General features: G+C 37.6%; 1 protein-coding gene across 1 annotated transcript in view; it reads right to left on the bottom strand.

The window, feature by feature from the left end:
- The window catches only part of LOC588674 (usherin), a 79,431-nt gene that overhangs the window by 30,895 nt on the left and 26,646 nt on the right, over positions 1-21,890 (bottom strand). The window contains exons 13-34 of the mRNA XM_030998441.1: positions 18,253-18,610; positions 17,542-17,734; positions 16,959-17,122; positions 16,267-16,425; positions 15,408-15,608; positions 13,904-14,197; positions 13,043-13,312; positions 12,236-12,402; positions 11,594-11,738; positions 10,544-10,771; positions 9,810-10,085; positions 9,082-9,372; positions 8,452-8,606; positions 7,429-7,684; positions 6,515-6,718; positions 6,099-6,179; positions 5,335-5,526; positions 4,337-4,447; positions 3,550-3,753; positions 2,750-3,036; positions 1,367-1,514; positions 102-416 (exon numbers count right to left, since the gene is read on the bottom strand). Coding sequence (XP_030854301.1) covers positions 102-416; positions 1,367-1,514; positions 2,750-3,036; positions 3,550-3,753; positions 4,337-4,447; positions 5,335-5,526; positions 6,099-6,179; positions 6,515-6,718; positions 7,429-7,684; positions 8,452-8,606; positions 9,082-9,372; positions 9,810-10,085; positions 10,544-10,771; positions 11,594-11,738; positions 12,236-12,402; positions 13,043-13,312; positions 13,904-14,197; positions 15,408-15,608; positions 16,267-16,425; positions 16,959-17,122; positions 17,542-17,734; positions 18,253-18,610 — 4,699 coding nt within the window. The remainder of the gene's footprint in view (positions 1-101; positions 417-1,366; positions 1,515-2,749; positions 3,037-3,549; positions 3,754-4,336; positions 4,448-5,334; positions 5,527-6,098; positions 6,180-6,514; positions 6,719-7,428; positions 7,685-8,451; positions 8,607-9,081; positions 9,373-9,809; positions 10,086-10,543; positions 10,772-11,593; positions 11,739-12,235; positions 12,403-13,042; positions 13,313-13,903; positions 14,198-15,407; positions 15,609-16,266; positions 16,426-16,958; positions 17,123-17,541; positions 17,735-18,252; positions 18,611-21,890) is intronic.

Raw genomic sequence — 21,890 nt, 5'->3', positions numbered from 1 at the left:
GCATTCATTCAATATCCATTGATTACATGAGTGTCAAACCATTAAAGACAAAAATTGATGAAGTCTGAAATGCAGATTATTATTGGTTTGGTTGGTCTTACCTGGTGCCACATAGAAGATTCCAGTGAAGAGGACCTCATAGACTAGCATACCATTAGGTTGAGCTGGTGAGGTCCATGTAGCTTTCACACTCCTAGAACCCATTGTAAACACTGCCAGGTCAATGCTACCCTGTGGCGGAGCCTCAAGGGTGCGTCCAGAACCCTCAGGACCAAAGGTACACCCCTTAGAGGTACATGCCTCTACCCTGAAGACATGCAGACTCCAGGGAGACAGGTTGGATGCAGTGTAAGACATAGAGGTGGAGTTCTGAATCACAATACCATTCTGTACCAATGCATAGCTGATGATTACACCTGTCATAGAGATGCAGAAATGAAGTTTAAAGGATTGGTTGATATACAACACACACTGAATCCCATCTAGATTATCATGAGGTGCATGGAGGGTGAATCATGTGTATGGGAATCAAATTACAAATATTTTCCCATATATGTCAACAAAGTAATTGGTTGTTTTAAGCCCATACCATATTCAAGTAAAGGTGCACACAAGAGCCCAGGAAAAAAAGCAATTGATAATAATAGTGGAGTCCTGTAGGTCTGGCACAGTGCCACTCCTCCTGGAGCCCCTTCACGGCTGCTATTACAGCACTAGAGCATTAATTCATGTCCGGTACCTATTTGCATGTACCACACCTGGGTGGAGTGTGGCAAATGCAGATTAATGTCTTGCCAAAGGACATTAGTGCTGCGACAGTGATTTGAGCCCTGTACCTTGTGGTTCAAAGTACAGAGACTTATCCACTGGACCACAATACCTCTACAACCTCTACATGTATAATTACCTGGCTTTGACCAATCAGAATCTAGCCTTGTAAAGAAGTAGTTTTGAGCTCTCTCTATTGTGTACTTACTGGAAAGGTGGTCGAGGTTAGGCTTCAACACTAATAGACTGGGGTCTTTCAGACTTTCAACAGATCATGGCTTTCTTTAACATTTTGGATGCTTCCTTGCCTCTATGCACAGTCACTGGTTTACCACATTTTCAATTTCGTACTAAAGAATAGACACCAATTGACCGAAGGATTGCTTTGTGCAGCACAATGGTTTTGCAAAATTACCCATTTCCGGTATTAATTTGCTCCATGACAACACTGGTATAGACTAATCTTGCACTGAAAAAACAATTAAATAATCTTGTAGCCTTAGGTAATATTTACCCCATGATAAATATAATGTGGCACAGGGAGAATATTTGTGTGGCATATCAAAAGTTTAATAGAGTATACAAGGTGTAGACGTACCATTAGGCTGTGTTGGATGAGTCCATGTTACCACTAACTCCAATGGGCTAGCGGCTGTTATAATTGGCGCTGGCACTCCCTCTGGAATACTCTCCTCCGTCCTAACACTACTCTGTGCGCTGATCGTACATCCACCACCAGTACATGCCTGTAGAAGAGATGGATAATTCGTAGTGTCTTCTATAATACAAATAAACTTTAACGTGTACCAAGAACCAAAATATGTTTTACTCTTGATGTAAGGATTCCAATGTCGCTATAACATTTTAAAAAATACAAGCTTGAAATATTAATTCTATAAAGATATAATACAAATGGTTGAGTAGACTTGTCGATGCATGCATAGGCGCTCACATGGAATAGGGTGCGCATGGGACCCAATGCAGACTTGGATTCCGTCCAGATTTCTTGATGTTATCCTTTAATTTTTCTTCTATAAAGGTTGACGATATAAATCCTAATTATTCACAAATTATTTTTTCAGGTGATTGGTACACTTTAAGAACGGTAAAGGCTACGTATCATGATAGAATTTCCGATGACAAGTCTTTAAAATGTTTTCTAACAGTGCCAAGATCTTAAATTATAGATGGTGAATCGATTTGTGCTCCACTCAATTACTCAGATGTATGATTTTCGTGCTGGTGATACTGATGAGATGTACTATTTTTATCCATTTATAAGAGCCACATCTTAACATCATTATCTCCAATCATGTGAGATAGAATAATCAACATAGTATAAGATTTAGGAGGTACATGTAGCACTAGCCAGCACTGGTCAAAATCCTAATGATGGATACTAGTTTTATCACTCACTTTTTCCATTATTTCAAACTAATGTAAATATCTGCACAGAGATGTAATTCAACAGATATGTGTCTAAAGGCTCATTCATATAAAGGTATAGACCAGTTTTGGAAACGCCCCCCTCTCAAAAAATAAAAATTGAAGCTCTTATTACCAATCATATGAAAGAATATGTTTTGACTAATACGTAATGATACAAATTTCGCCTACTAACCGCCTACTAATTGATATACTTGGTAAATTATCATATCCATCTGGCCTGGATAGACACATTGAACATTTGGGCATATATTTCTGCTTTTTTGCCAATTTAGGTTGAAGTATTGCCTAGACCTCTGAAGGCAATAATTAAACAATATTGAATGGATATTTTGCACCTGAAACCCTTGAACCGCAATTTTACCACTATCGGTCTTTACCTTTAATTTTTTTTTAATGAATGGTAAATTGCTTTCAACCAAAGTCCTTTGTATATTTACTGGGCTTTGTGTTATAAGATACAGAAATGTGAGGTGTATTACATGTACACTGTGTCATATCTCAATGAGACTTATTAAAGGAAAGTGATACTTACAGCGACTGATAAATAATAGACAGTTCCTGGTGAAAGATCATTGATGATGAAGTCAGTGAATAGATCAGATGTATTGTAGACTGCATCCCCAACCACACCATTCACAGTAGAAGAATAGAGAACATAGCGTTGCAGGATACCGTTGGGCTGAGAGGGCGCTGTCCATCGAGCCTCAATGGACCTGGGACTCCTCGGGAAGAGAGTAGGTGGGTCCACGGAGGAGGGAGCAAGCTCAGAGGTTGTTATGGTAACCTCTGCACTGGATGAGCATCCTATTTGGGTACAAGCTGAAAACAGGAAACAAATGGAATGAACTTTACATTCCTCGGAAAATAAAACAACTTTATGTCATCTTAATTTTTTATGAGGATGTTATTCATATAATATCTTATGAATCATTTTTTCAAAATTCTTAATTCTTGTCGACAATGCCCCCAAATAGGTAATAAGGCACTTGCCCATTATGTTTCAGGAAAATCAAATTTTCTGGAATGAATGTAAAAAGTATTATGATACAAATTCTGTAAGAGTCCTATACATATACCAAAATGTTAGCTACACTTTGTAGGAATTTAGTAGGCATATACATGTACCACTGAGGTCTTAATTAATTAGCATATGTCTGTACAAAACATAACAATGAGTTAGTTTTGGGACTTCTGTAAAAAAAAAAAAGTACTTCATTGTCATCACAAACTACATCTCTTTTCAGATAGTAATACAATGTTCAAGGAAACAGAATCTTACAAGAAGAAAAAAGATTAAAAAAGAAGAAGAAGTATATGGTGAGTGTGCATTACCTATAAGAACAAGTCTGTAAGGATTGAAGACACTCAATCCTGAGAGTGTGTAGTTACGTGCTGTACCAGTGTAGACTGTAACACTATTGAGTTGTAGCTGATAGGATGTAATGATACCATTAGGTCTGTCTGGTAACGCCCATCCTGCCGTGATGGTACGAGCCGTCTTGGACAAGGCCTCAGGTGATTGGACACCAGAGGGAGCTATCATGGAATAAAAGAGCAATGGAATCGTTCTGAACTTATAGGCAAATGCATAATTATAGTTCAATATTTTCCAAACTTGAAGGCTGTGAAGAGTACATGTATTTGATTTACTGAGATGAAGCTCTATCAATACACATATCAAATCATCAACATCATATTATATTTGCAATATTACTGAATTTGACTCACACACTGTAAACTTTTCTAAATTGTTCTATACTTTTTCTATATCACTGCATGAATACCTTAAACGACATCCTGTAAAATATAATCGGTGATGTCAAAGATAAATGTTAAGCAAAAAAATATTCCTTGGATTCTAGAGCCATTCTATAAATCGATCTTTGCTTGAAATTTGCTCAAATTAAACTCGTAGCTGATGTCAAAGATAACTTTCTCTTGATGAGGCCTCATTGCAGTTTCTTGAAAAACCAAATATTTTTGAGTGAATACAAACTAAAAAAAGAACCATTTCATTGATATTTAAGTATGTTTCAAAAAGTAGCAAAATTCATCAGCCTTACAATAGCTTGTGATAATGGTAGGAGTGGTGATATCTATGAGGAATGTAGTGACCTACCTTCCTCTCTGGTTCTCACACTGACTGCAGAACTCTCTGAGCATCCACCAGCTGTGCATGCAGTCACACTCACATCATAGTTAGTATATGGGATTACATCAGTGATGTTACCTAAGAGATCAACCAAGATGATGGAATGAGAAATCAGTCATATAACATGTTCACTATAAGGTATTATCTACCAACACACAGTCCAGAGGTCACCCATCCTTTTCCCATCAAGATACAAGTAACAGAGTTCCCCATGTAGTCCAGGCATTATTTGATATGACCTCCCACAAATTGCAACAGAAAGTCTGTCAATTGTTTTTTTATACCCAGAAATATGTCCTCTATAATATATCAAAACTCTTAAGGAATCCTGGTGGGGGAAAGTTCCATGGCGGTCATTTTTCAAAATCAGATATTTCCCTATATCTCTGCTTCTTAATAACAAAGAGATTTGATTTTAAATGCTAAACATACATTTCTGGGGTCAGGAATCCAATGAAACATATTTCAATGAGCTTAACCTGACTAAAAAGCCAAAATGGCAGCCAAATCCAGATGTGATGGTGGGAGGTTGACCCCCTTTTTTCACCAAATGCCTGGACTTATGTGTCACATGTACAACACATTTGCATATATTACACTTACATGCTTATTGTAATCTTATCTTTTCTTTCTGCTCTGATAAGTTGCAAATAAAGATAAGGAGAAACCATATCTTCTGTTTTTTTAATTTGTTTTTCATATAAATTTTGATTCAAGTTTACCAATCAGACAAATCATTTTTATGCATTCAGATAACTGTTTTAACTTGAAAATAAGATTTGTATAAATTACCTCAAAATCATGTTATTGAAGCTTGTTTCCATTTCTCTTTCTCTCTATTCCATTGTTATTACTCTCTTGTTCATCAAAGCTTTGATAACCTTATATGAACAACTCTATTATTAACGGTTACCTAGATTGCAGCGGTTTTAACAATTATTGACTCTTTCTACAATGTCCCTTACCTATGTTCTCAGAAAACGTAGTATCTGTGAAGACAGCTTGGACTGGTGCTATGTCAGGTAGATCTAGATTGTATGCTGATAGTATGTACTGTGTCAGTAGACCTGTATTGCCCGAGGGTCTCTGCCATTGCAGCTGGATAACATATCCTGTGATCGACACCGGGTCAATGGGTGGGCTCAGCCCAATAGGAGCTGAAAATTTCAAAGATAAATAAAACAAGATGAATGTGACTTGGTCTCCAATGTGCCACTATCTATATGTATTTTCATTGAGCAATGATCCTGTGACCTTTAGCATCTGACCCCATTAACTCTTCATTTCATCTTTTCATGCTCATACATACATATTTTCTGGAAATGTTAACACTTTCATCACTTTTAGGGGATGGACAGTAGTATATGTACGTACAGACAGACAGATGCATATCAACAAATCATAAATATTTGTTCATTTATCCTTTTATCAATTTATTCAAATATGAAGTGTGAATCATTGGAAAAAGACCTACATTTTAACTACAAAAGCATGGCACTTGATAATATGAGTTTAACATACATGTAGCTGTCATGACTGTCAACCTGAATCTCTCACTTGGTTCTGATGTAAGTGTATGTAAACATTAATATAATTGTGTGCATGGTAAATATAGTTTTGTTTCATGCCATACAAAACCTCATTACATCTGTTTTTTTACAGAAAACACAGCTACCATGTAATTTTTTTTTAAAGTTTCATATCATATTTTTATTTTTTTAAAACTAACCTCCCTCTCTAGTTCTTCCAGCTGCCCATGCACCGTCAGTAGATCCTGCTATGTTAGTCGCTGTTACCTGGTACAAATACTCTGAAAAGAAACATGGTAAAACACATTTTCATGATAATATTGAAGAAACCCCCTTACATCATGGTATGTGTTTTAGATTTATGCCAATACTTAAGCACCTTGTCAAACCCAGTTGTGGTATCTTATGAACATTACGATATCACCATTTGCGTTTTAATAATCACAATGCACAAAAAACAAGTCAAATTTAATTTCACAACATATGGTTTTGAAGAGAAAACTATAATATCTCAAATCAACTGTATATGAAACATTGATTAATTTTCATCTTTCAATTTCAATGTATCTTCAATCATTTCTAGTTATAAAGAAGCTATTCTATAAAGAGTGCATACCTGTAAATACATGGAGACCATTGTCTGTGAAGTTCATCGTACTCCCATCATAGACAGACACTGATTGGGGATCAGAGCATTGGATGCTACTGCTTGTGATAGGAGGGCATCCATCTAAGTAAACATTAAGGATGCCTGTCATATCATGGGTTAGGTTCACTGCCGTGTTGTCGATGGTCAACTGTCTCATGCAGCCTCCAAATCCTGTGAGGGGATAGACAATGGTTGAATAGCATGGAATGAGGAGCTTGAATACTATGTGAAGAACTGCATCCTTGTTAGATCTATATCACTAAAGTTAAATGTATCAAAGCATTACAAAATGATGAAGAAGAGAACTTTCATGCTTTAAATCCAACCCTTTCTATAAGGTCACAAATTGTTGACACACCTGATGTCTTTATCTTAGTAGTATCAAAGCATCAATGTAAGTGGGCAATACAAATGAAGAAGAAAATTGTTTTTTGTTTGTCTCATTTTTGTTGACTTTATAATATTCATTGGTAATCATTCACTAAATTGGTCAGTGACAAATGTGAACATATTTACCTACATTCTGACTATCTCTTTCATCAGGTTTCATGATCATTTATTAACATCATCTAAAATCCCAGGGTGGAAAATCCTTTTGTTTGTTTGCTACTGTGTCACTATATTCACTTGTAGTAGCCTTTTGGCCTGATGCAGAAAAGGACACAGTAGACACACACAAAAGAAACTTGTTTCCATAAAATAACTTTTATGTCTTCTTTTTTATGTCCACTTTTATCCTCAATTTTGAACACCTTGTGTGAAAGCACAGTGTCTATTTGTAAAGTTGAGTGGCAAATTATAGGTTTATGCCTATATCTTCTGTCATCCTCGGGAGAGGGGCGGGGGAGGGGGAGGGGATGAGATGCTAGTTCATATTCTACCTTGTGTGTTCATCTCAATGGTATCCAGGAATCCTGCTGCTTCTGAGTCATCTCTTACACCACCAAGGTGAAGTGAAGACATGAGACTGAGGGATGAGGATGAGAGCTGGATACCGGTAGAAGCTCCACCGTTGATGGATGCAGAGAGCTGGTTGGCAACCTTGGTGATGAAGAGACTCTTCCATAAACCATCACAGAGGGAGGTGTTTGGTATGGAGAGAATGACGGGGGACCCAGTACCGGTAGACACTTGAATCTATATATATGGATTCAATATATGGAAATCAAAACTTTGATGAGGATACAATAATAATGATAACAACAACAACAATAACAACAATAATAGCTGGTACTGGTAGAGTACGCATGTCTATGGGGCTTGACACTCCTAGCACTTCACAATTATTTTCCCAGCTTTAGCATGGCTGCCATTAAGGAATGAATTCCTTCCAGTTACCCTTTCACCTCACCTGGGTAAAGGGAGACAAGTCTCATAAGAATGCTAGAAAAAGTCTCCAATGATAGATTCTGTGCTACAATGACACTCTCTGACCTGACAGAAAATCACTTTCCAATCAAAATCCATTAAGGATCTCTACCTGTCATCATTTTGTTCTTCTTTAATGTCTGCAATTTTATTAGTTTTCTACAAGTAAGAGGATGACTATACTCATCGCAGCAGCACTGCAGAATATAAGTCAAGGGATCATGTGCTGAACAAGAACATTTTGCCCCCCCCCCCCCACAACAAAATGATAGGTTGCGATCAGAAAGCTTCCATGCAATTTTGACTACCGGTATATATAAACCTTAATACAGGTATATCGACTAGATCTTCCAATCAGAGTTCAAAAGAATACTACTGGTAAGTGGTTTATCATTTTAAACAAATTGAAAATCAAAACTGCACATTGAAGATTGCATGACTACATTTAAATCTGTATTTTTCTTCAAGGAATAGATATACTTCTCGTGTCCTTTGAGAGAAAGGGATAAGCAGAATAGCCATTATCTCCTCCATACCTGTAAGGTTCCAGCTACTATCTGGATCAACAGGTAGCTTCCAGTCTGATGATAAGCAAAGAGCACAAGCCCTGTCTGGTAATGAGTTCTCATCTCAAGACTTAGGGTGAAGCTGCTTCCTCCATTGAAGGTTCCCTCTGGTAAACTCAGGTATCCTGTACAATTGAAAAGGTGTTGTAGATGATGCATTCAAATAGCAAACGATGCAGATTATATCAAATAGGAATTTGAGTGAATAGGCAAAAAGAATTTCCGTTTTGGTTTAATACAATTTGGAGTGGACTATTAGGCTATTATTATTATTATTATTATTAAGTGTACCAAACACTTAACACAATAATTTGTGTACAGTTATAACGTATAAAATCTACCTAAAAATACTTTACCCAGCAATATATGGGCCAACGATTAAGGAGTATAAAGAAAATAAATGATAGCATGAAGCGGATACCAAGTCAGACACACAGAACTAGATTTGGCCTTGGGTTCCATACAGGCCATATGATTGAGGGTTTAACAGGCTGAAAAATACAGAGAACACGCTGCTATTTTTCAAAAAAGAGTGATAGATTCATAAAAAGCACTTTGAAAGAAAGAGGGCTATCTTTAAACCGCATCCGTCAATTTTACCTTTGCCAAGAAAGTGAACACCCCTCTCCAGCTGAGTGGGACAACCCTGCCAACCCCCTGGAACCTGTACTCTCTCAAGAGCATTGGAATAGTCCAAATCTCTCCAAATAGGGGTGGGAACGTGTGCAGTCTCTATCCGGATATTTCTCAAACACCCAATCAGATTGCTCCTTATAACAGCCAGATCTCCAGTTTCTGATCTACGAAGGTCAAAGTTTACAGGCAGTCCACCCACATAGAGGCCTGTAGTTGCTCCTATGATGGTTGATGCTGTAGGAGCTGTGACTGTACCTGCATTTTGAAAAGGTTTAGAGAAAGTGATAATAGATACAGAAATAGACTTCTACTTAATTTCTCCTCAGTTAAATGAACATTGTGCATACATTGTATACACAGTATTTTACATGTACAGATATTTCGCAGTTAACATTTCAAACTACAAAGGCCTACCTGTATACACATAATATAAATGTCAGCTATTTTGTCTATTTGACTTTTGTGAGTGAGGAAACTTTATTTGTTAAACATGAGAAAAATAGACACATAAAGCAAACAGATCATTTTTTACGGTATAAATATCATATTACCTCACAGAAGGTACATATAATTTGAAACGCAGAATGACTACCCTACATTAAACTGCAAGTACTCCATAATTAAGGTAACAACTCATCCAAATGAATTTCTTCAAATCCAAGATAGACAATATTATCTGACTATTTTCTTACCAGTGTACATATCATCCACTGTGATACTACCAACACTCCCAGCTCGTGAGACAACTACTTTATGCCACAGACCATCATCATATGTTCTGCCTCCATCATTGGGTGTGGCACCTGCTACACCCCCTTGAGGATCAAAGATGAACCAGGGTCGCCCCTCTCTCAGCTGTACCACAATCATCTCTTCCTGTTCACCATCAGAAGCGGCAAACATAAGGAGGGCTGAGGCAGGGGATAGGGCATCACTGGGTCGGGACACTCTGAACTCAAACTCAATACCTAAACAAAACAAAAAATTGAATTGTCAAATAATTAAAATCTTTCAAATTCATAAACTTTGACTTAATGATTTCTCTGATATTTTATATACAGAACAAAAGTTTATCTACAAGATGTAAAATGCCCACAATTAGTAATATTGCCAGCCCAGAAAATGTCAGAAAAATCATATGCTTCCTACTGCTCTAGAATAAACCTGAATGGGCATCTAATACCCCCCCCCCCTAAAAAATAAAAAACTATCATATCAAATTTTCTAATTATAATTTGTTTAAATTTCTACATGGGACATAAATATCTCAAATGGTGAAACTATGAAGACTGCTTATAACTGTTCCCATTTAAAGACTAAACACAAAGCCTCATCTAGTACAATATTTGAATTCTTGGGTAGGATTTGTCACCATGGAAAGGGAAGGTTGAATTCAGCATCAGACATTATCCTGAAGAAATCTTACCAGTATATGATGAAAAGGGCAGAATGTTCCCAGAAAAGAGATAGTATCCTCCACCAGTGAATCTAGCACCCCTCTCCACACGTGGAGGAGTCCGGCTCAGTGATGCTACAATACTCTGAACCTGGTAGGATGGGTTTGGTCCATTCTGCATGATAGGGGGGTCCCACATAACTTGCATGGCAGATGAATTAAAGCCATCCACCATAGGTGGCCCTTGTCCTTCCGGAGCTGTAAATGGAAAACACATAGATTATAACTCTCTAACGCATTGGAAATTAGCAATATTAAATGCATTTCAAATCATTTTTTCTCATATAACAATATCATCATATAACCAACAAAGTTAATGTAGATCTACCAAAACATATTAAGAGTTGCCTGTTGATATCACCCTAGCTAAAGGCAAAGCGGCCACATAAATGCTGACTCCTTCTAGGGATCACATCTTACAAGATACCCCTTTACTACACCTGAGTCAAGTGTAGATAAAATGCTTTGCCTACGGGTAACAGTGCCAAGCAGGGATTTGAACCACCAAAGATCTTGATTTGGAAGTCAAGGTTTTGAGTTGTACCAGATATCCATTTCCTAAACCTGGGTCAACAGACACCAATGTAGATAAAAAAATATCTTGTCTAAGGACTACAGCATTGAGCAAGGACTTGAACCACAACTTGAGAAATGAATCCCCTGATGGAAAAAAATATGTATCTATCTATATATCTATGTCCCATAGCTTGGAGGCTGTTCGGGTGACAATGAAATGGACCTTGGGACACAGGTTCTCCATGACTTCCTGTCCTCAGCTGTTCTAGTTAGCTGTTAAACGACATCCCCATCCGCTGCTTGATGATATTATCAGTGCATGTCCTAGTTCGTTTGCCCCTCTTTCTTCTCCCATCAGTTCCTCCTTGCAAGATGTTGTTTGTCAAGCTTTTTTATTTACATACCCAAACTACTGTAGCTGTTTCCGTTTCACAATTGTGATGAGGTGACAAAATATGAAGAAGTAAATCTTGTACAGTTTAAAGCAGTAGTTGGAGCACCTACCCGTTGGAAGTGTCCTGCCACTGGATCTTGGACTGAGGATGCAGCCAATACTGTTACAGGCTTCGATCGAGAATGTATGGATGGAGTAAGGCTCAAGACTTCCTAACACAAAGAACATCCCAGAACCATCGCCTGAATAAACCAACTGTAGGTTGAGGGGAGAGAAAGGAAGAAATTACCAATAATTAATTGTTATTAGATCAAAAATATTTGAAATTCAAAATATCAGAACCCAAGACAACCTTTACCTCGTGAAATAGAAATAGTTGTGGGAAGGTCTAGGAAGATGGCAACATCTGGTGCTGTTTCCTATTTATTTCTATTTCTTATTTTCTTCTGGTAGGATCAGGCTTGCTCTTTAATAGATGCTTTTGTTTTTCTAATAGATTAGTAATAGATAACATCATCTCAGCAGAATTGAACCAAGTTGATTGGCTGTTGGTGTGACCAGCTGTCAACAATTATATTTTGATACCTCACTCCAAAAACAAACAAAAAATGAATAAATAAATAACAATAATATTAATTATTATAATAATGACATAAAATGAAATAAATAAATAAAATAGAATCAAATAAAAATAATAAATAACAAAAGAAGGAAATTACAACAACAAAAACTTAATAAAAAAAAAAGAGTACCTCTTGCGTTTGAGGAGGAGCAAAGGGATCATCAGATGTAATGTAACGGTAGAGCCTATAGCTGATGACCACACCTCGTATCTCATTGTCTTGAGGTTGAGGCCAGGTGATGTTCAGTTCTGAGCTAGATACACCAAGCACAGATGGAGCTGGTGTAGACAGAGGGGCTGAAACACAAATAAAATAGCATTATTAGCCACTACTGAATAGCATTACATCACTAGCCACTACTGAATAGCATTACATCACTAGCCACTACTGAATAGCATTACATCACTAGCCACTACTGTATAGCATTACATCACTAGCCACTACTGAATAGCATTACATCACTAGCCACTACTGAATAGCACTGACCGTAATGAAATTACTGATGTACGGATCTGCTACATCCTTGGATAAAAATAGTGTTTCAATGCAGTATTGGTATTTTTTTTAATAAAACATGTAGACACAGAGATGTACAGCAATGATATCACACATTTAGAGGTAAGGGTCAAACTGTGGAGTTATCTAAATACATCAACAACTCTTACATTAGCTACATGGGATCCCAAGTCAATACATGACATGTTCCTTATTATTGTAGACAGATATGCACTTGGGAAATGCATGCAGGAACCCTACCAGCCTACCATATGCATACTTACAATATACTTGAACAACATATATACAGGTGTATATATATATATATATATGTTTATATATAAGTGAACTAGTCTGTAGAATATAATTTAATAGGTGATGGATTCAGAGACACGGCTGGTTTTAGGAGTATTCTTCTGAGTAATGTTCTATCAAGCTTACCAGCCTCAGCAGTCCGAACAGTTGTCCAGCTACTGTGTCCTGTCCCTGCAAGATTCCTTGCAGTCACCCTGTACTGATAACGAGTGAATGCATCAAGACCGGTATGGGTGAAGTTAGTAACAGGTGGCTCAGCAGGATCCTCTAGGGGTGTCAACACTGGTCTAGGATTGAACCATCCTGCCGGGTAGAAGATCCTGGTCTCTGGAGGGTCTATGGTCCCATCTGGTCCAGGATAGCCTCGGAAGAACAGCTCATAGTGAGTGATGATACCTGTAGTACATTAAATCAAGGGTCCAACACTCTGCAGGTTTGTGGAAACACATCTACATATTTTTTATGATCATTATTTGAAATGTTTTTTTTCTGATTGTCTTAACATTCAACTGATTACTTTGAAAGATATAATGAATTACAGCTCCTAAAGTTATCAGATGTCAAAGATAACAATATATTAATCATGCACCATTTCCACTCCTTCTGTTTTCTGTTCTGTGAAGCGCATCAAGACATGCAATATGCCTATGTATTATGTGCTATACAAAAACATTTGATCATTATTATTATTATTCTTAGTTTTCAAGAATTTGCAACTTTAGGCTTTCTTGCACTCTTGCACCTAAAGCCCCATTAACTTTAAACAAATTTTAAAAATCATTACAAATCTCCTATCGTCAATGCTCATTGACAATGAGCTTCTATGAATATGGAGAAACTAAATCGCACAGCAGTGTAAACGATCAACCAGTATCACACTCTAGAATATTAGTTTCAAACTAAATAAGTCTATAACTGTATGATGAGCTTGATACAGATCTCCTGTATTCATGTCAAGAAGCTCCATTACATATATTCCTGTCTTACCATTAGCCTCTGTAGGATGGTCCCAGCTCACAAACACAGAGCTCTGACTCAGAGCGGTTGCATTAGGATCCATGACCCCTTGAGGAGGAGCCTGAGGGGTGTAGGCCAGGGTTGCTCGCCCCTGCCCACAGGATCCAGGGGTACACACGGTCAGATAGAAGGTGTAGTTGGTAAAGGGGATGAGGTCCGTAGCCTGGTAGCTGGTAGCTAGACCATTGAAGTGTTGCGTTGGGGGATCTGGCTTACTAGGGGTCATAGAGGTCAAGATGTACTGGGTCACTGTAGCTGAGATATCTATGAGAAAGGTATGGGTAGATATTATTAATAATGATAATAATAGCTACATTAATATTGCATACATTTCCGTCCAATGGATGCTCAAGGCGCTACAAATTACTATTATTACCCTAGCTTTAGCCCAGCTGCCCTAAGGTACTCAAAGCATTCAAGAAATTACTTCCAACCAGGTACTCATTTACTACACAAGGGTGGAGTGTGGCAAATGAAAAGTGATGTCTTTTCAAAGGACATTAGCAGGACTCATATCTCAAACCATGTGATCCACATTCCAGTGAATTTTATTTATTTATTTTAAATGGTTTATTTCATTAAAAAAAAATCACGGCCCGAGAGCCGAATTGCAGTTTCTTTTACAAAGTATACATCAGTGACAAAGTAAAATTACATGTAAAACATTATGCATGGTAGCATTATGGTAGTAACATTGGAATTGTTTTGTACATATGATATATAATTGTACTTCAACGACCTTGGCAAATTGCTTCGTACATGTACAGAAATTCGAATTGTATTACCATATTTGCAATAAAATTATATATTGAACTTATACAATATATGAATAGTAATACATTTTTTATATTCTAAAGAGTTAAATGTTTTGGTTGGAAAAATGTATAGCCAGATGGGTAAGGTATGGTTATGGTGTTTTCTTCAATAACAGAAACAGAGACAACAGAAACCAAATCCAGGAATTATAAAATCAAATAGATGCTACAATGATTTAAACAAATTATCCATTGTAGGAAAAATGCAGAACATTTGCTGGACCAAAATATCTCTATATTGAGATAATCATTGAGACAAGTGAGGTTATCACCTTTCTGTAAATATAAACCACTACATATAAATAGACAGGACTAGCAAATCTATAGAATTAATAAACAACAATAATGCAATACACATTTATGATTAAAGGATTTGGTGGTTCCTTGATGAAAAAAAGGGAAGTTCAAGTTACCAAACAGACCAAGGAATATGTAATTGAGCTTTTGTATTTTTTGTTTAATGTTACAATTTGAGATTTGTATTAAAAAGCATTGTCTTTGCTTTTAATCACCATTCAAAAGTCAGAGCAGTCTTTCGACACAAGATTAATACTCCATTTCCTATAAAAAGAAATTCCTTGGTGTTTATTTTGGTCATTTATCCAATTATCATCTATGCACTTAGCATGTGAGAACATCAATGATTAGTAGCCACTGACCTGCAGGTTGAGACCAAGAGAAGTCTGCTGACCGTGCCTGGACATTGGTGATGATCAAGACATCAAAACCAGCAGGAATGGCATCAGGAGTCTGGGCAATGACTACGGGGCTAGTAGCCCTACCGGCTTCATTGGCTGACTGGACATAGTAGCTGTAGGTTGTGAAAGGTGAAAGGTTCTGGTCCTCAAACTGCTGGATGCCTGATAATGAAAACAAAAATATTGAGGCTTAATATAGAATCTCTGATTGATAATGTGGCAAACGCATGTTAATCATCTTACTCTTGGTATCAAAAAGGTCATAGTAAAATAATAAAAGCTTTATTTATATTGTGCACATATCCATCCCAGAAGATACTGGATGTGCGACAAAGTAGTATTATAATGCAAGCTTTATCTCAGCTGTCCTAAGGCATTGAAAGTGATAAATAAATAACTTCTTACCAGGTACTAATTTACTACACCAGAATGGAGAGTGGCAAATATAGGTTATTTCAACTCCATCACTGCCTCAACTATTGGACATATCATGTGTCATTTCAACAACTAGTATAATCATTAGAAAAAGGATAAATTGTGCGATTTTTATCCTCAATGAAAATATAATTGATCACAAAGTGTATAGTCACAAAAGAGAAACATATAAAGATGATCTCATAATCATATAACTGTCTAATTAAAAGGAAATTGCATAAAAAACAAGAATAATCAGTCACTAAGCTTCAGAAATACTTTTCTTACCAAAAAGGCGATTAATATAAAATTGGCCTCATGATCGTAAATTAGTAAGTCTCATTGTAAGGAAAGTGATTCAAAACCAAGACTAACCAGTCACTACGATGAAAAGTATGTTTCTTACCTAGAGGATTGGTAGCAGTTCCATTATAGACCAGTGTATTGTTCCTATAGAGCAGGTAGGTTAGGATGTTACCATTTGGCTCATCAGGAGGACCCCAGGTTAGTAAGATAGAGAAAGGATTCACTGCCTGCCATACTGGAGGTGGCTGCTGGGCGGGTGCTGGATCACAAGAATAAACATTATAACAAAATAGACAAGTTAGGTGGAATGCTGGTGTATGTTGAGTATTATCATTACTCTATCTTAAGCATTTAGATTTGAGAAATAGGGCATGATGAAACAATGCAAGTCACAAAGTACCATACTTTGTCATTTGAGTTATGGCAATTGATATCACACATTCCTACAAAAGTCAATGTATCATCATCAAATGACCTAGCTTATCAATCAGCTGAACTAAATATAAGCTATTTATCCTGGGATGGACACAATTAGGAGAACACTTGTACTATGCTCGTACTGATCCATATCAATTTACTAAACATTTATAACAAAACCAGTTCAAATGAAACATTCTGGTGTCCAAGAGCAATGTTCAGGTCAATTGGCATGCTAGTCACCTACAATTAATAAAATAAATCAATTTTAACGTATTGGAAACATTTTTTCACTTTCTTTGACTAAGATTTTAAAGGGGTTTGAGCCAGCATTATCTGAGGCTCAGTATACAGTAGGTTGACTGATCTTCTTACTTTTAGAGCATCCTTGAGGATTAGAAGCTTGAAGGTTACTAGAAGATATCTGGCAGGTATCACATCGTCTACCGGTCACAAGATCCTTACAGTCACACTGTCCAGTGTTAGAATCACAGCTTGTATTTAGACTGCCCCGAGGGTCACAGTCACATGGTGAACACCTAGCACAGGACAAGACAGAATGACTTGTTTAGAGCTCCATCGTTTGTTTGGTTCATATATGCATAGTAACATGTATAGGCTTACATAACTTTAGAAGGAAGTGTGATCCCACAATGAAGGCTTGTTATGGGTATACTTAACAATCGAATGAATGTAAACAATAAATATGAACAAGAATGATATTAGTTATCAAAGTGCCATGATTTTTTTTTTTTAAGCTAACAAATGTGACAAGATAAATTTGTCAAATAAAATGTATCACTAATTTGAAAAGCAATGTGTAAGGTTGCAAAGCAGAAAATAAAAACCTGGTGCCTGGAAATTGACGGACTACATTTCAAATTATGAGACATTAGAAAAAAGGCCTGAATTAAAACATACAAACACAATAATAAGAGAGAAAATGCAATTAACTTACATTCCTGTACTAGGGTTATAGTTGAAATACTCCTCCATACAGCCGTCACATCTTCTGCCTGTCAGACCTGGGCTACCTAATCGACATTGACATTGACCTGTCAATGTATCACAGAAGGTAGAAGGCTCTGTACTCAATGGTTGACAGTCACATGATAGGCAGCCACGCCCACCAGATGGGGGCTCGTAAAACCCTGTGGCAAACAAAGAGGTACGTGTAAATGACACAAAATTTGACAATGGTTCTTAAATATATCTTAAATGAATAGCATAAAATTCTTGAAAAGAATAGTTTAACTTTATGGAAATATATTCACTAAACAATACTTCATAATATGATTTTACCAATGTAACGGTATATACAAAGTAATTTAACTAATCATGAAAGAATTTTAAATGTACTGTACAAATAATTCTATCAAGATTTTACACTAATATTCTTTACATTAATTTTATTTTTTAATGGCTGACATAAATTCTTTTGCAACATTTCCCACCATTTTCTGATAATCTGAGAAGAATTAAAATCTACAACACTTACACATTACATGTATATTTATTTTTATAACATGTACTACCCTAAAATTTCCTCTATGAGACTGAATTGGATAGGATTTGAACTAGACCATTTCAGTATTAAGAGTATCAATGAATGTCATAGAGGTTGCCTGTACATGGACCAAGACCAAAGCATGGTAGATCTAGATCCTACCTTCATCACAGATGTCACATGTTCTTCCAAGCCTGTTAGTCAGACATGAGCACTGTCCAGAGTTCTGATCACAGACCAAAACATCCCCATTTGATCCTGTCTGCGTACCGGTGGCATCACATCCACACGACTCACACCCATCCTCATTAGCTGCCTCCAGACCAAAGGTGTTAGGAGCGCAGGTATTGCAGGTTCGTCCTAGGACGTTGACCTTGCAAACACATTGTCCAGTGGTGGCGTCACAGACGGTGGAGCCGCTGATGGTGCCTTCGGTGTTACAGGAGCAGGGTGAACAGCCTTGAGAGTTGGAAGCTTGGAGATTGTAGTAGGACGCCTCACACTGGTCACATCGCACTCCCTGCAATCAAAATCAAGATTGACTCTTAACAGTCAAATATAGTACATAGGCACTTATCTGAAAGCAAAATGCATTACAAATGTAACTTCTTATCGCTGAAGGGAATTCAGAAGATTAACACTTACTACAATAATATAAAAAAGACACTGTTTTTATTGATGAAATTTCTACTTTGTAATTTAAATTACTAGTAATGAATGAATGTATGAGGGAGGAGGTACTGGATTTATTTATTATTATTATTTACCCAGGTTTTAGTACAGCTGCTATTTCACTCTAGCATTTTAAGGAATTCATTCCTGCCGGGTACCCATTTACCTCACCTAGGTCGGTTAATGCCTTGCCAAAGGATATAATAATAATAATAATAATAATAATAATAATAATAATAGGTTTTTGTATAGCGCCGTCTATCTAGACAATGCTATAAGTGCTGCAACAGGGATTCATGGTACAGAGATTTATCCACAAGATCTCTACATGAATTCAAGCAATCAATCAAATACAGTAGATGGTATTAAACTAACCTGAACATTTGCCTTGCAGACACACTGTCCTGAAGCTTTGGTATCAAACTAACCTGAACATTAGCCTTGCAGACACACTGTCCTAAAGCTTTGGTATCAAACTAACCTGAACATTAGCCTTGCAGACACACTGTCCTGAAGCTTTGGTATCAAACTAACCTGAACATTAGCCTTGCAGACACACTGTCCTGAAGCTTTGGTATCAAACTAACCTGAACATTAGCCTTGCAGACACACTGTCCAGAAGCTTTGGTATCAAACTAACCTGAACATTAGCCTTGCAGACACACTGTCCTGAAGCTTTGGTATCAAACTAACCTGAACATTAGCCTTGCAGACACACTGTCCTGAAGCTTTGGTATCAAACTAACCTGAACATTAGCCTTCAAGATACACTGTCCTGAAGCTTTGGTAACAAACTAACCTGAACATTAGCCTTGCAGACACACTGTCCTGAAGCTTTGGTATCAAACTAACCTGAACATTAGCCTTGCAGACACACTGTCCTGAAGCTTTGGTATCAAACCAACCTGAACATTAGCCTTGCAGACACACTGTCCTGAAGCTTTGGTGTCAAACCAACCTGAACATTAGCCTTGCAGAAACACTGTCCTGAAGCTTTGGTATCAAACTAACCTGAACATTAGCCTTGCAGACACACTGTCCTGAAGCTTTGGTATAAAACTAACCTGAACATTAGCCTTGCAGACACACTGTCCTGAAGCTTTGGTATCAAACTAACCTGAACATTAGCCTTGCAGACACACTGTCCTGAAGCTTTGGTATCAAACTAACCTAAACATTAGCCTTGCAGACACACTGTCCTGAAGGTTTGGTATCTAACTAACCTAAACATTAGCCTTGCAAACACACTGTCCTGAAGCTTTGGTATAAAACTAACCTGAACATTAGCCTTGCAGACACACTGTCCTGAAGCTTTGGTATAAAACTAACCTGAACATTAGCCTTGCAGACACACTGTCCTGAAGCTTTGGTATCAAACTAACCAGAACATTAGCCTTGCAGACACACTGTCCTGAAGCTTTGGTATCAAACTAACCTGGACATTAGCCTTGCAGACACACTGTCCTGAAGCTTTGGTATCAAACTAACCTGAACATTAGCCTTGCAGACACACTGTCCAGAAGCTTTGGTATCAAACTAACCAGAACATTAGCCTTGCAGACACACTGTCCTGAAGCTTTGGTATCAAACTAACCTGGACATTAGCCTTGCAGACACACTGTCCTGAAGCTTTGGTATCAAACTAACCTGAACATTAGCCTTGCAGACACCCTGTCCAGAAGCTTTGGTATCAAACTAACCTGAACATTAGCCTTGCAGACACACTGTCCTGAAGCTTTGGTATCAAACTAACCTGAACATTAGCCTTGCAGACACACTGTCCTGAAGCTTAGGTATCAAACTAACCTGAACATTAGCCTTACAGACACACTGTCCTGAAGCTTAGGTATCAAACTAATCTGAACATTAGCCTTACAGACACACTGTCCTGAAGCTTTGGTATCAAACTAACCTGAACATTAGCCTTACAGACACACTGTCCTGAAGCTTTGGTATCAAACTAACCTGAACATTAGCCTTGCAGACACACTGTCCTGAAGCTTTGGTATCAAACTAACCTGAACATTAGCCTTGCAGACACACTGTCCTGAAGCTTTGGTGTCAAACCAACCTGAACATTAGCCTTGCAGAAACACTGTCCTGAAGCTTTGGTATCAAACCAACCTGAACATTAGCCTTGCAGACACACTGTTCTGAAGCTTTGGTATAAAACTAACCTGAACATTAGCCTTGCAGACACACTGTCCTGAAGCTTTGGTATCAAACTAACCTGAACATTAGCCTTGCAGACACACTGTCCTGAAGCTTTGGTATCAAACTAACCTGAACATTAGCCTTGCAGACACACTGTCCTGAAGCTTTGGTGTTAAACTAACCTGAACATTAGCCTTACAGACACACTGTCCTGAAGCTTTGGTATCAAACTAACCTGAACATTAGCCTTGCAGACACACTGTCCTGAAGCTTTGGTATCAAACTAACCTGAACATTAGCCTTGCAGACACACTGTCCTGAAGCTTTGGTATCAAACTAACCTGAACATTAGCCTTGCAGACACACTGTCCAGAAGCTTTGGTATCAAACTAACCTGAACATTAGCCTTGCAGACACACTGTCCTGAAGCTTTGGTATCAAACCAACCTGAACATTAGCCTTGCAGACACACTGTCCTGAAGCTTTGGTATCAAACTAACCTGAACATTAGCCTTGCATACACACTGTCCTGAAGCTTTGGTATCAAACTAACCTGAACATTAGCCTTGCAGACACACTGTCCTGAAGCTTTGGTATCAAACTAACCTGAACATTAGCCTTGCAGACACACTGTCCTGAAGCTTTGGTATCAAACTAAACTGAACATTAGCCTTGCATACACACTGTCCTGAAGCTTTGGTATCAAACTAACCTGAACATTAGCCTTGCAGACACACTGTCCTGAAGCTTTGGTATCAAACTAACCTGAACATTAGCCTTGCAGACACACTGTCCTGAAGCTTTGGTATTAAACTTAACTGAACATTAGCCTTGCAGACACACTGTCCTGAAGTTTTGGTATCAAACTAACCTGAACATTAGCCTTGTAGACGCACTGTCCTGAAGCTTTGGTATCAAACTAACCTGAACATTAGCCTTGCAGACACACTGTCCTGAAGCTTTGGTATCAAACT

The sequence above is a fragment of the Strongylocentrotus purpuratus genome, unplaced genomic scaffold (genome assembly GCF_000002235.5).
Source record: "Strongylocentrotus purpuratus isolate Spur 01 unplaced genomic scaffold, Spur_5.0 spur5_scaffold_5, whole genome shotgun sequence".
Lineage (NCBI taxonomy): Eukaryota > Metazoa > Echinodermata > Echinoidea > Camarodonta > Strongylocentrotidae > Strongylocentrotus > Strongylocentrotus purpuratus.
The sequence above is the reverse complement of the archived record's forward strand: the minus strand, read 5'-3'. Positions and strand labels throughout refer to the sequence as shown.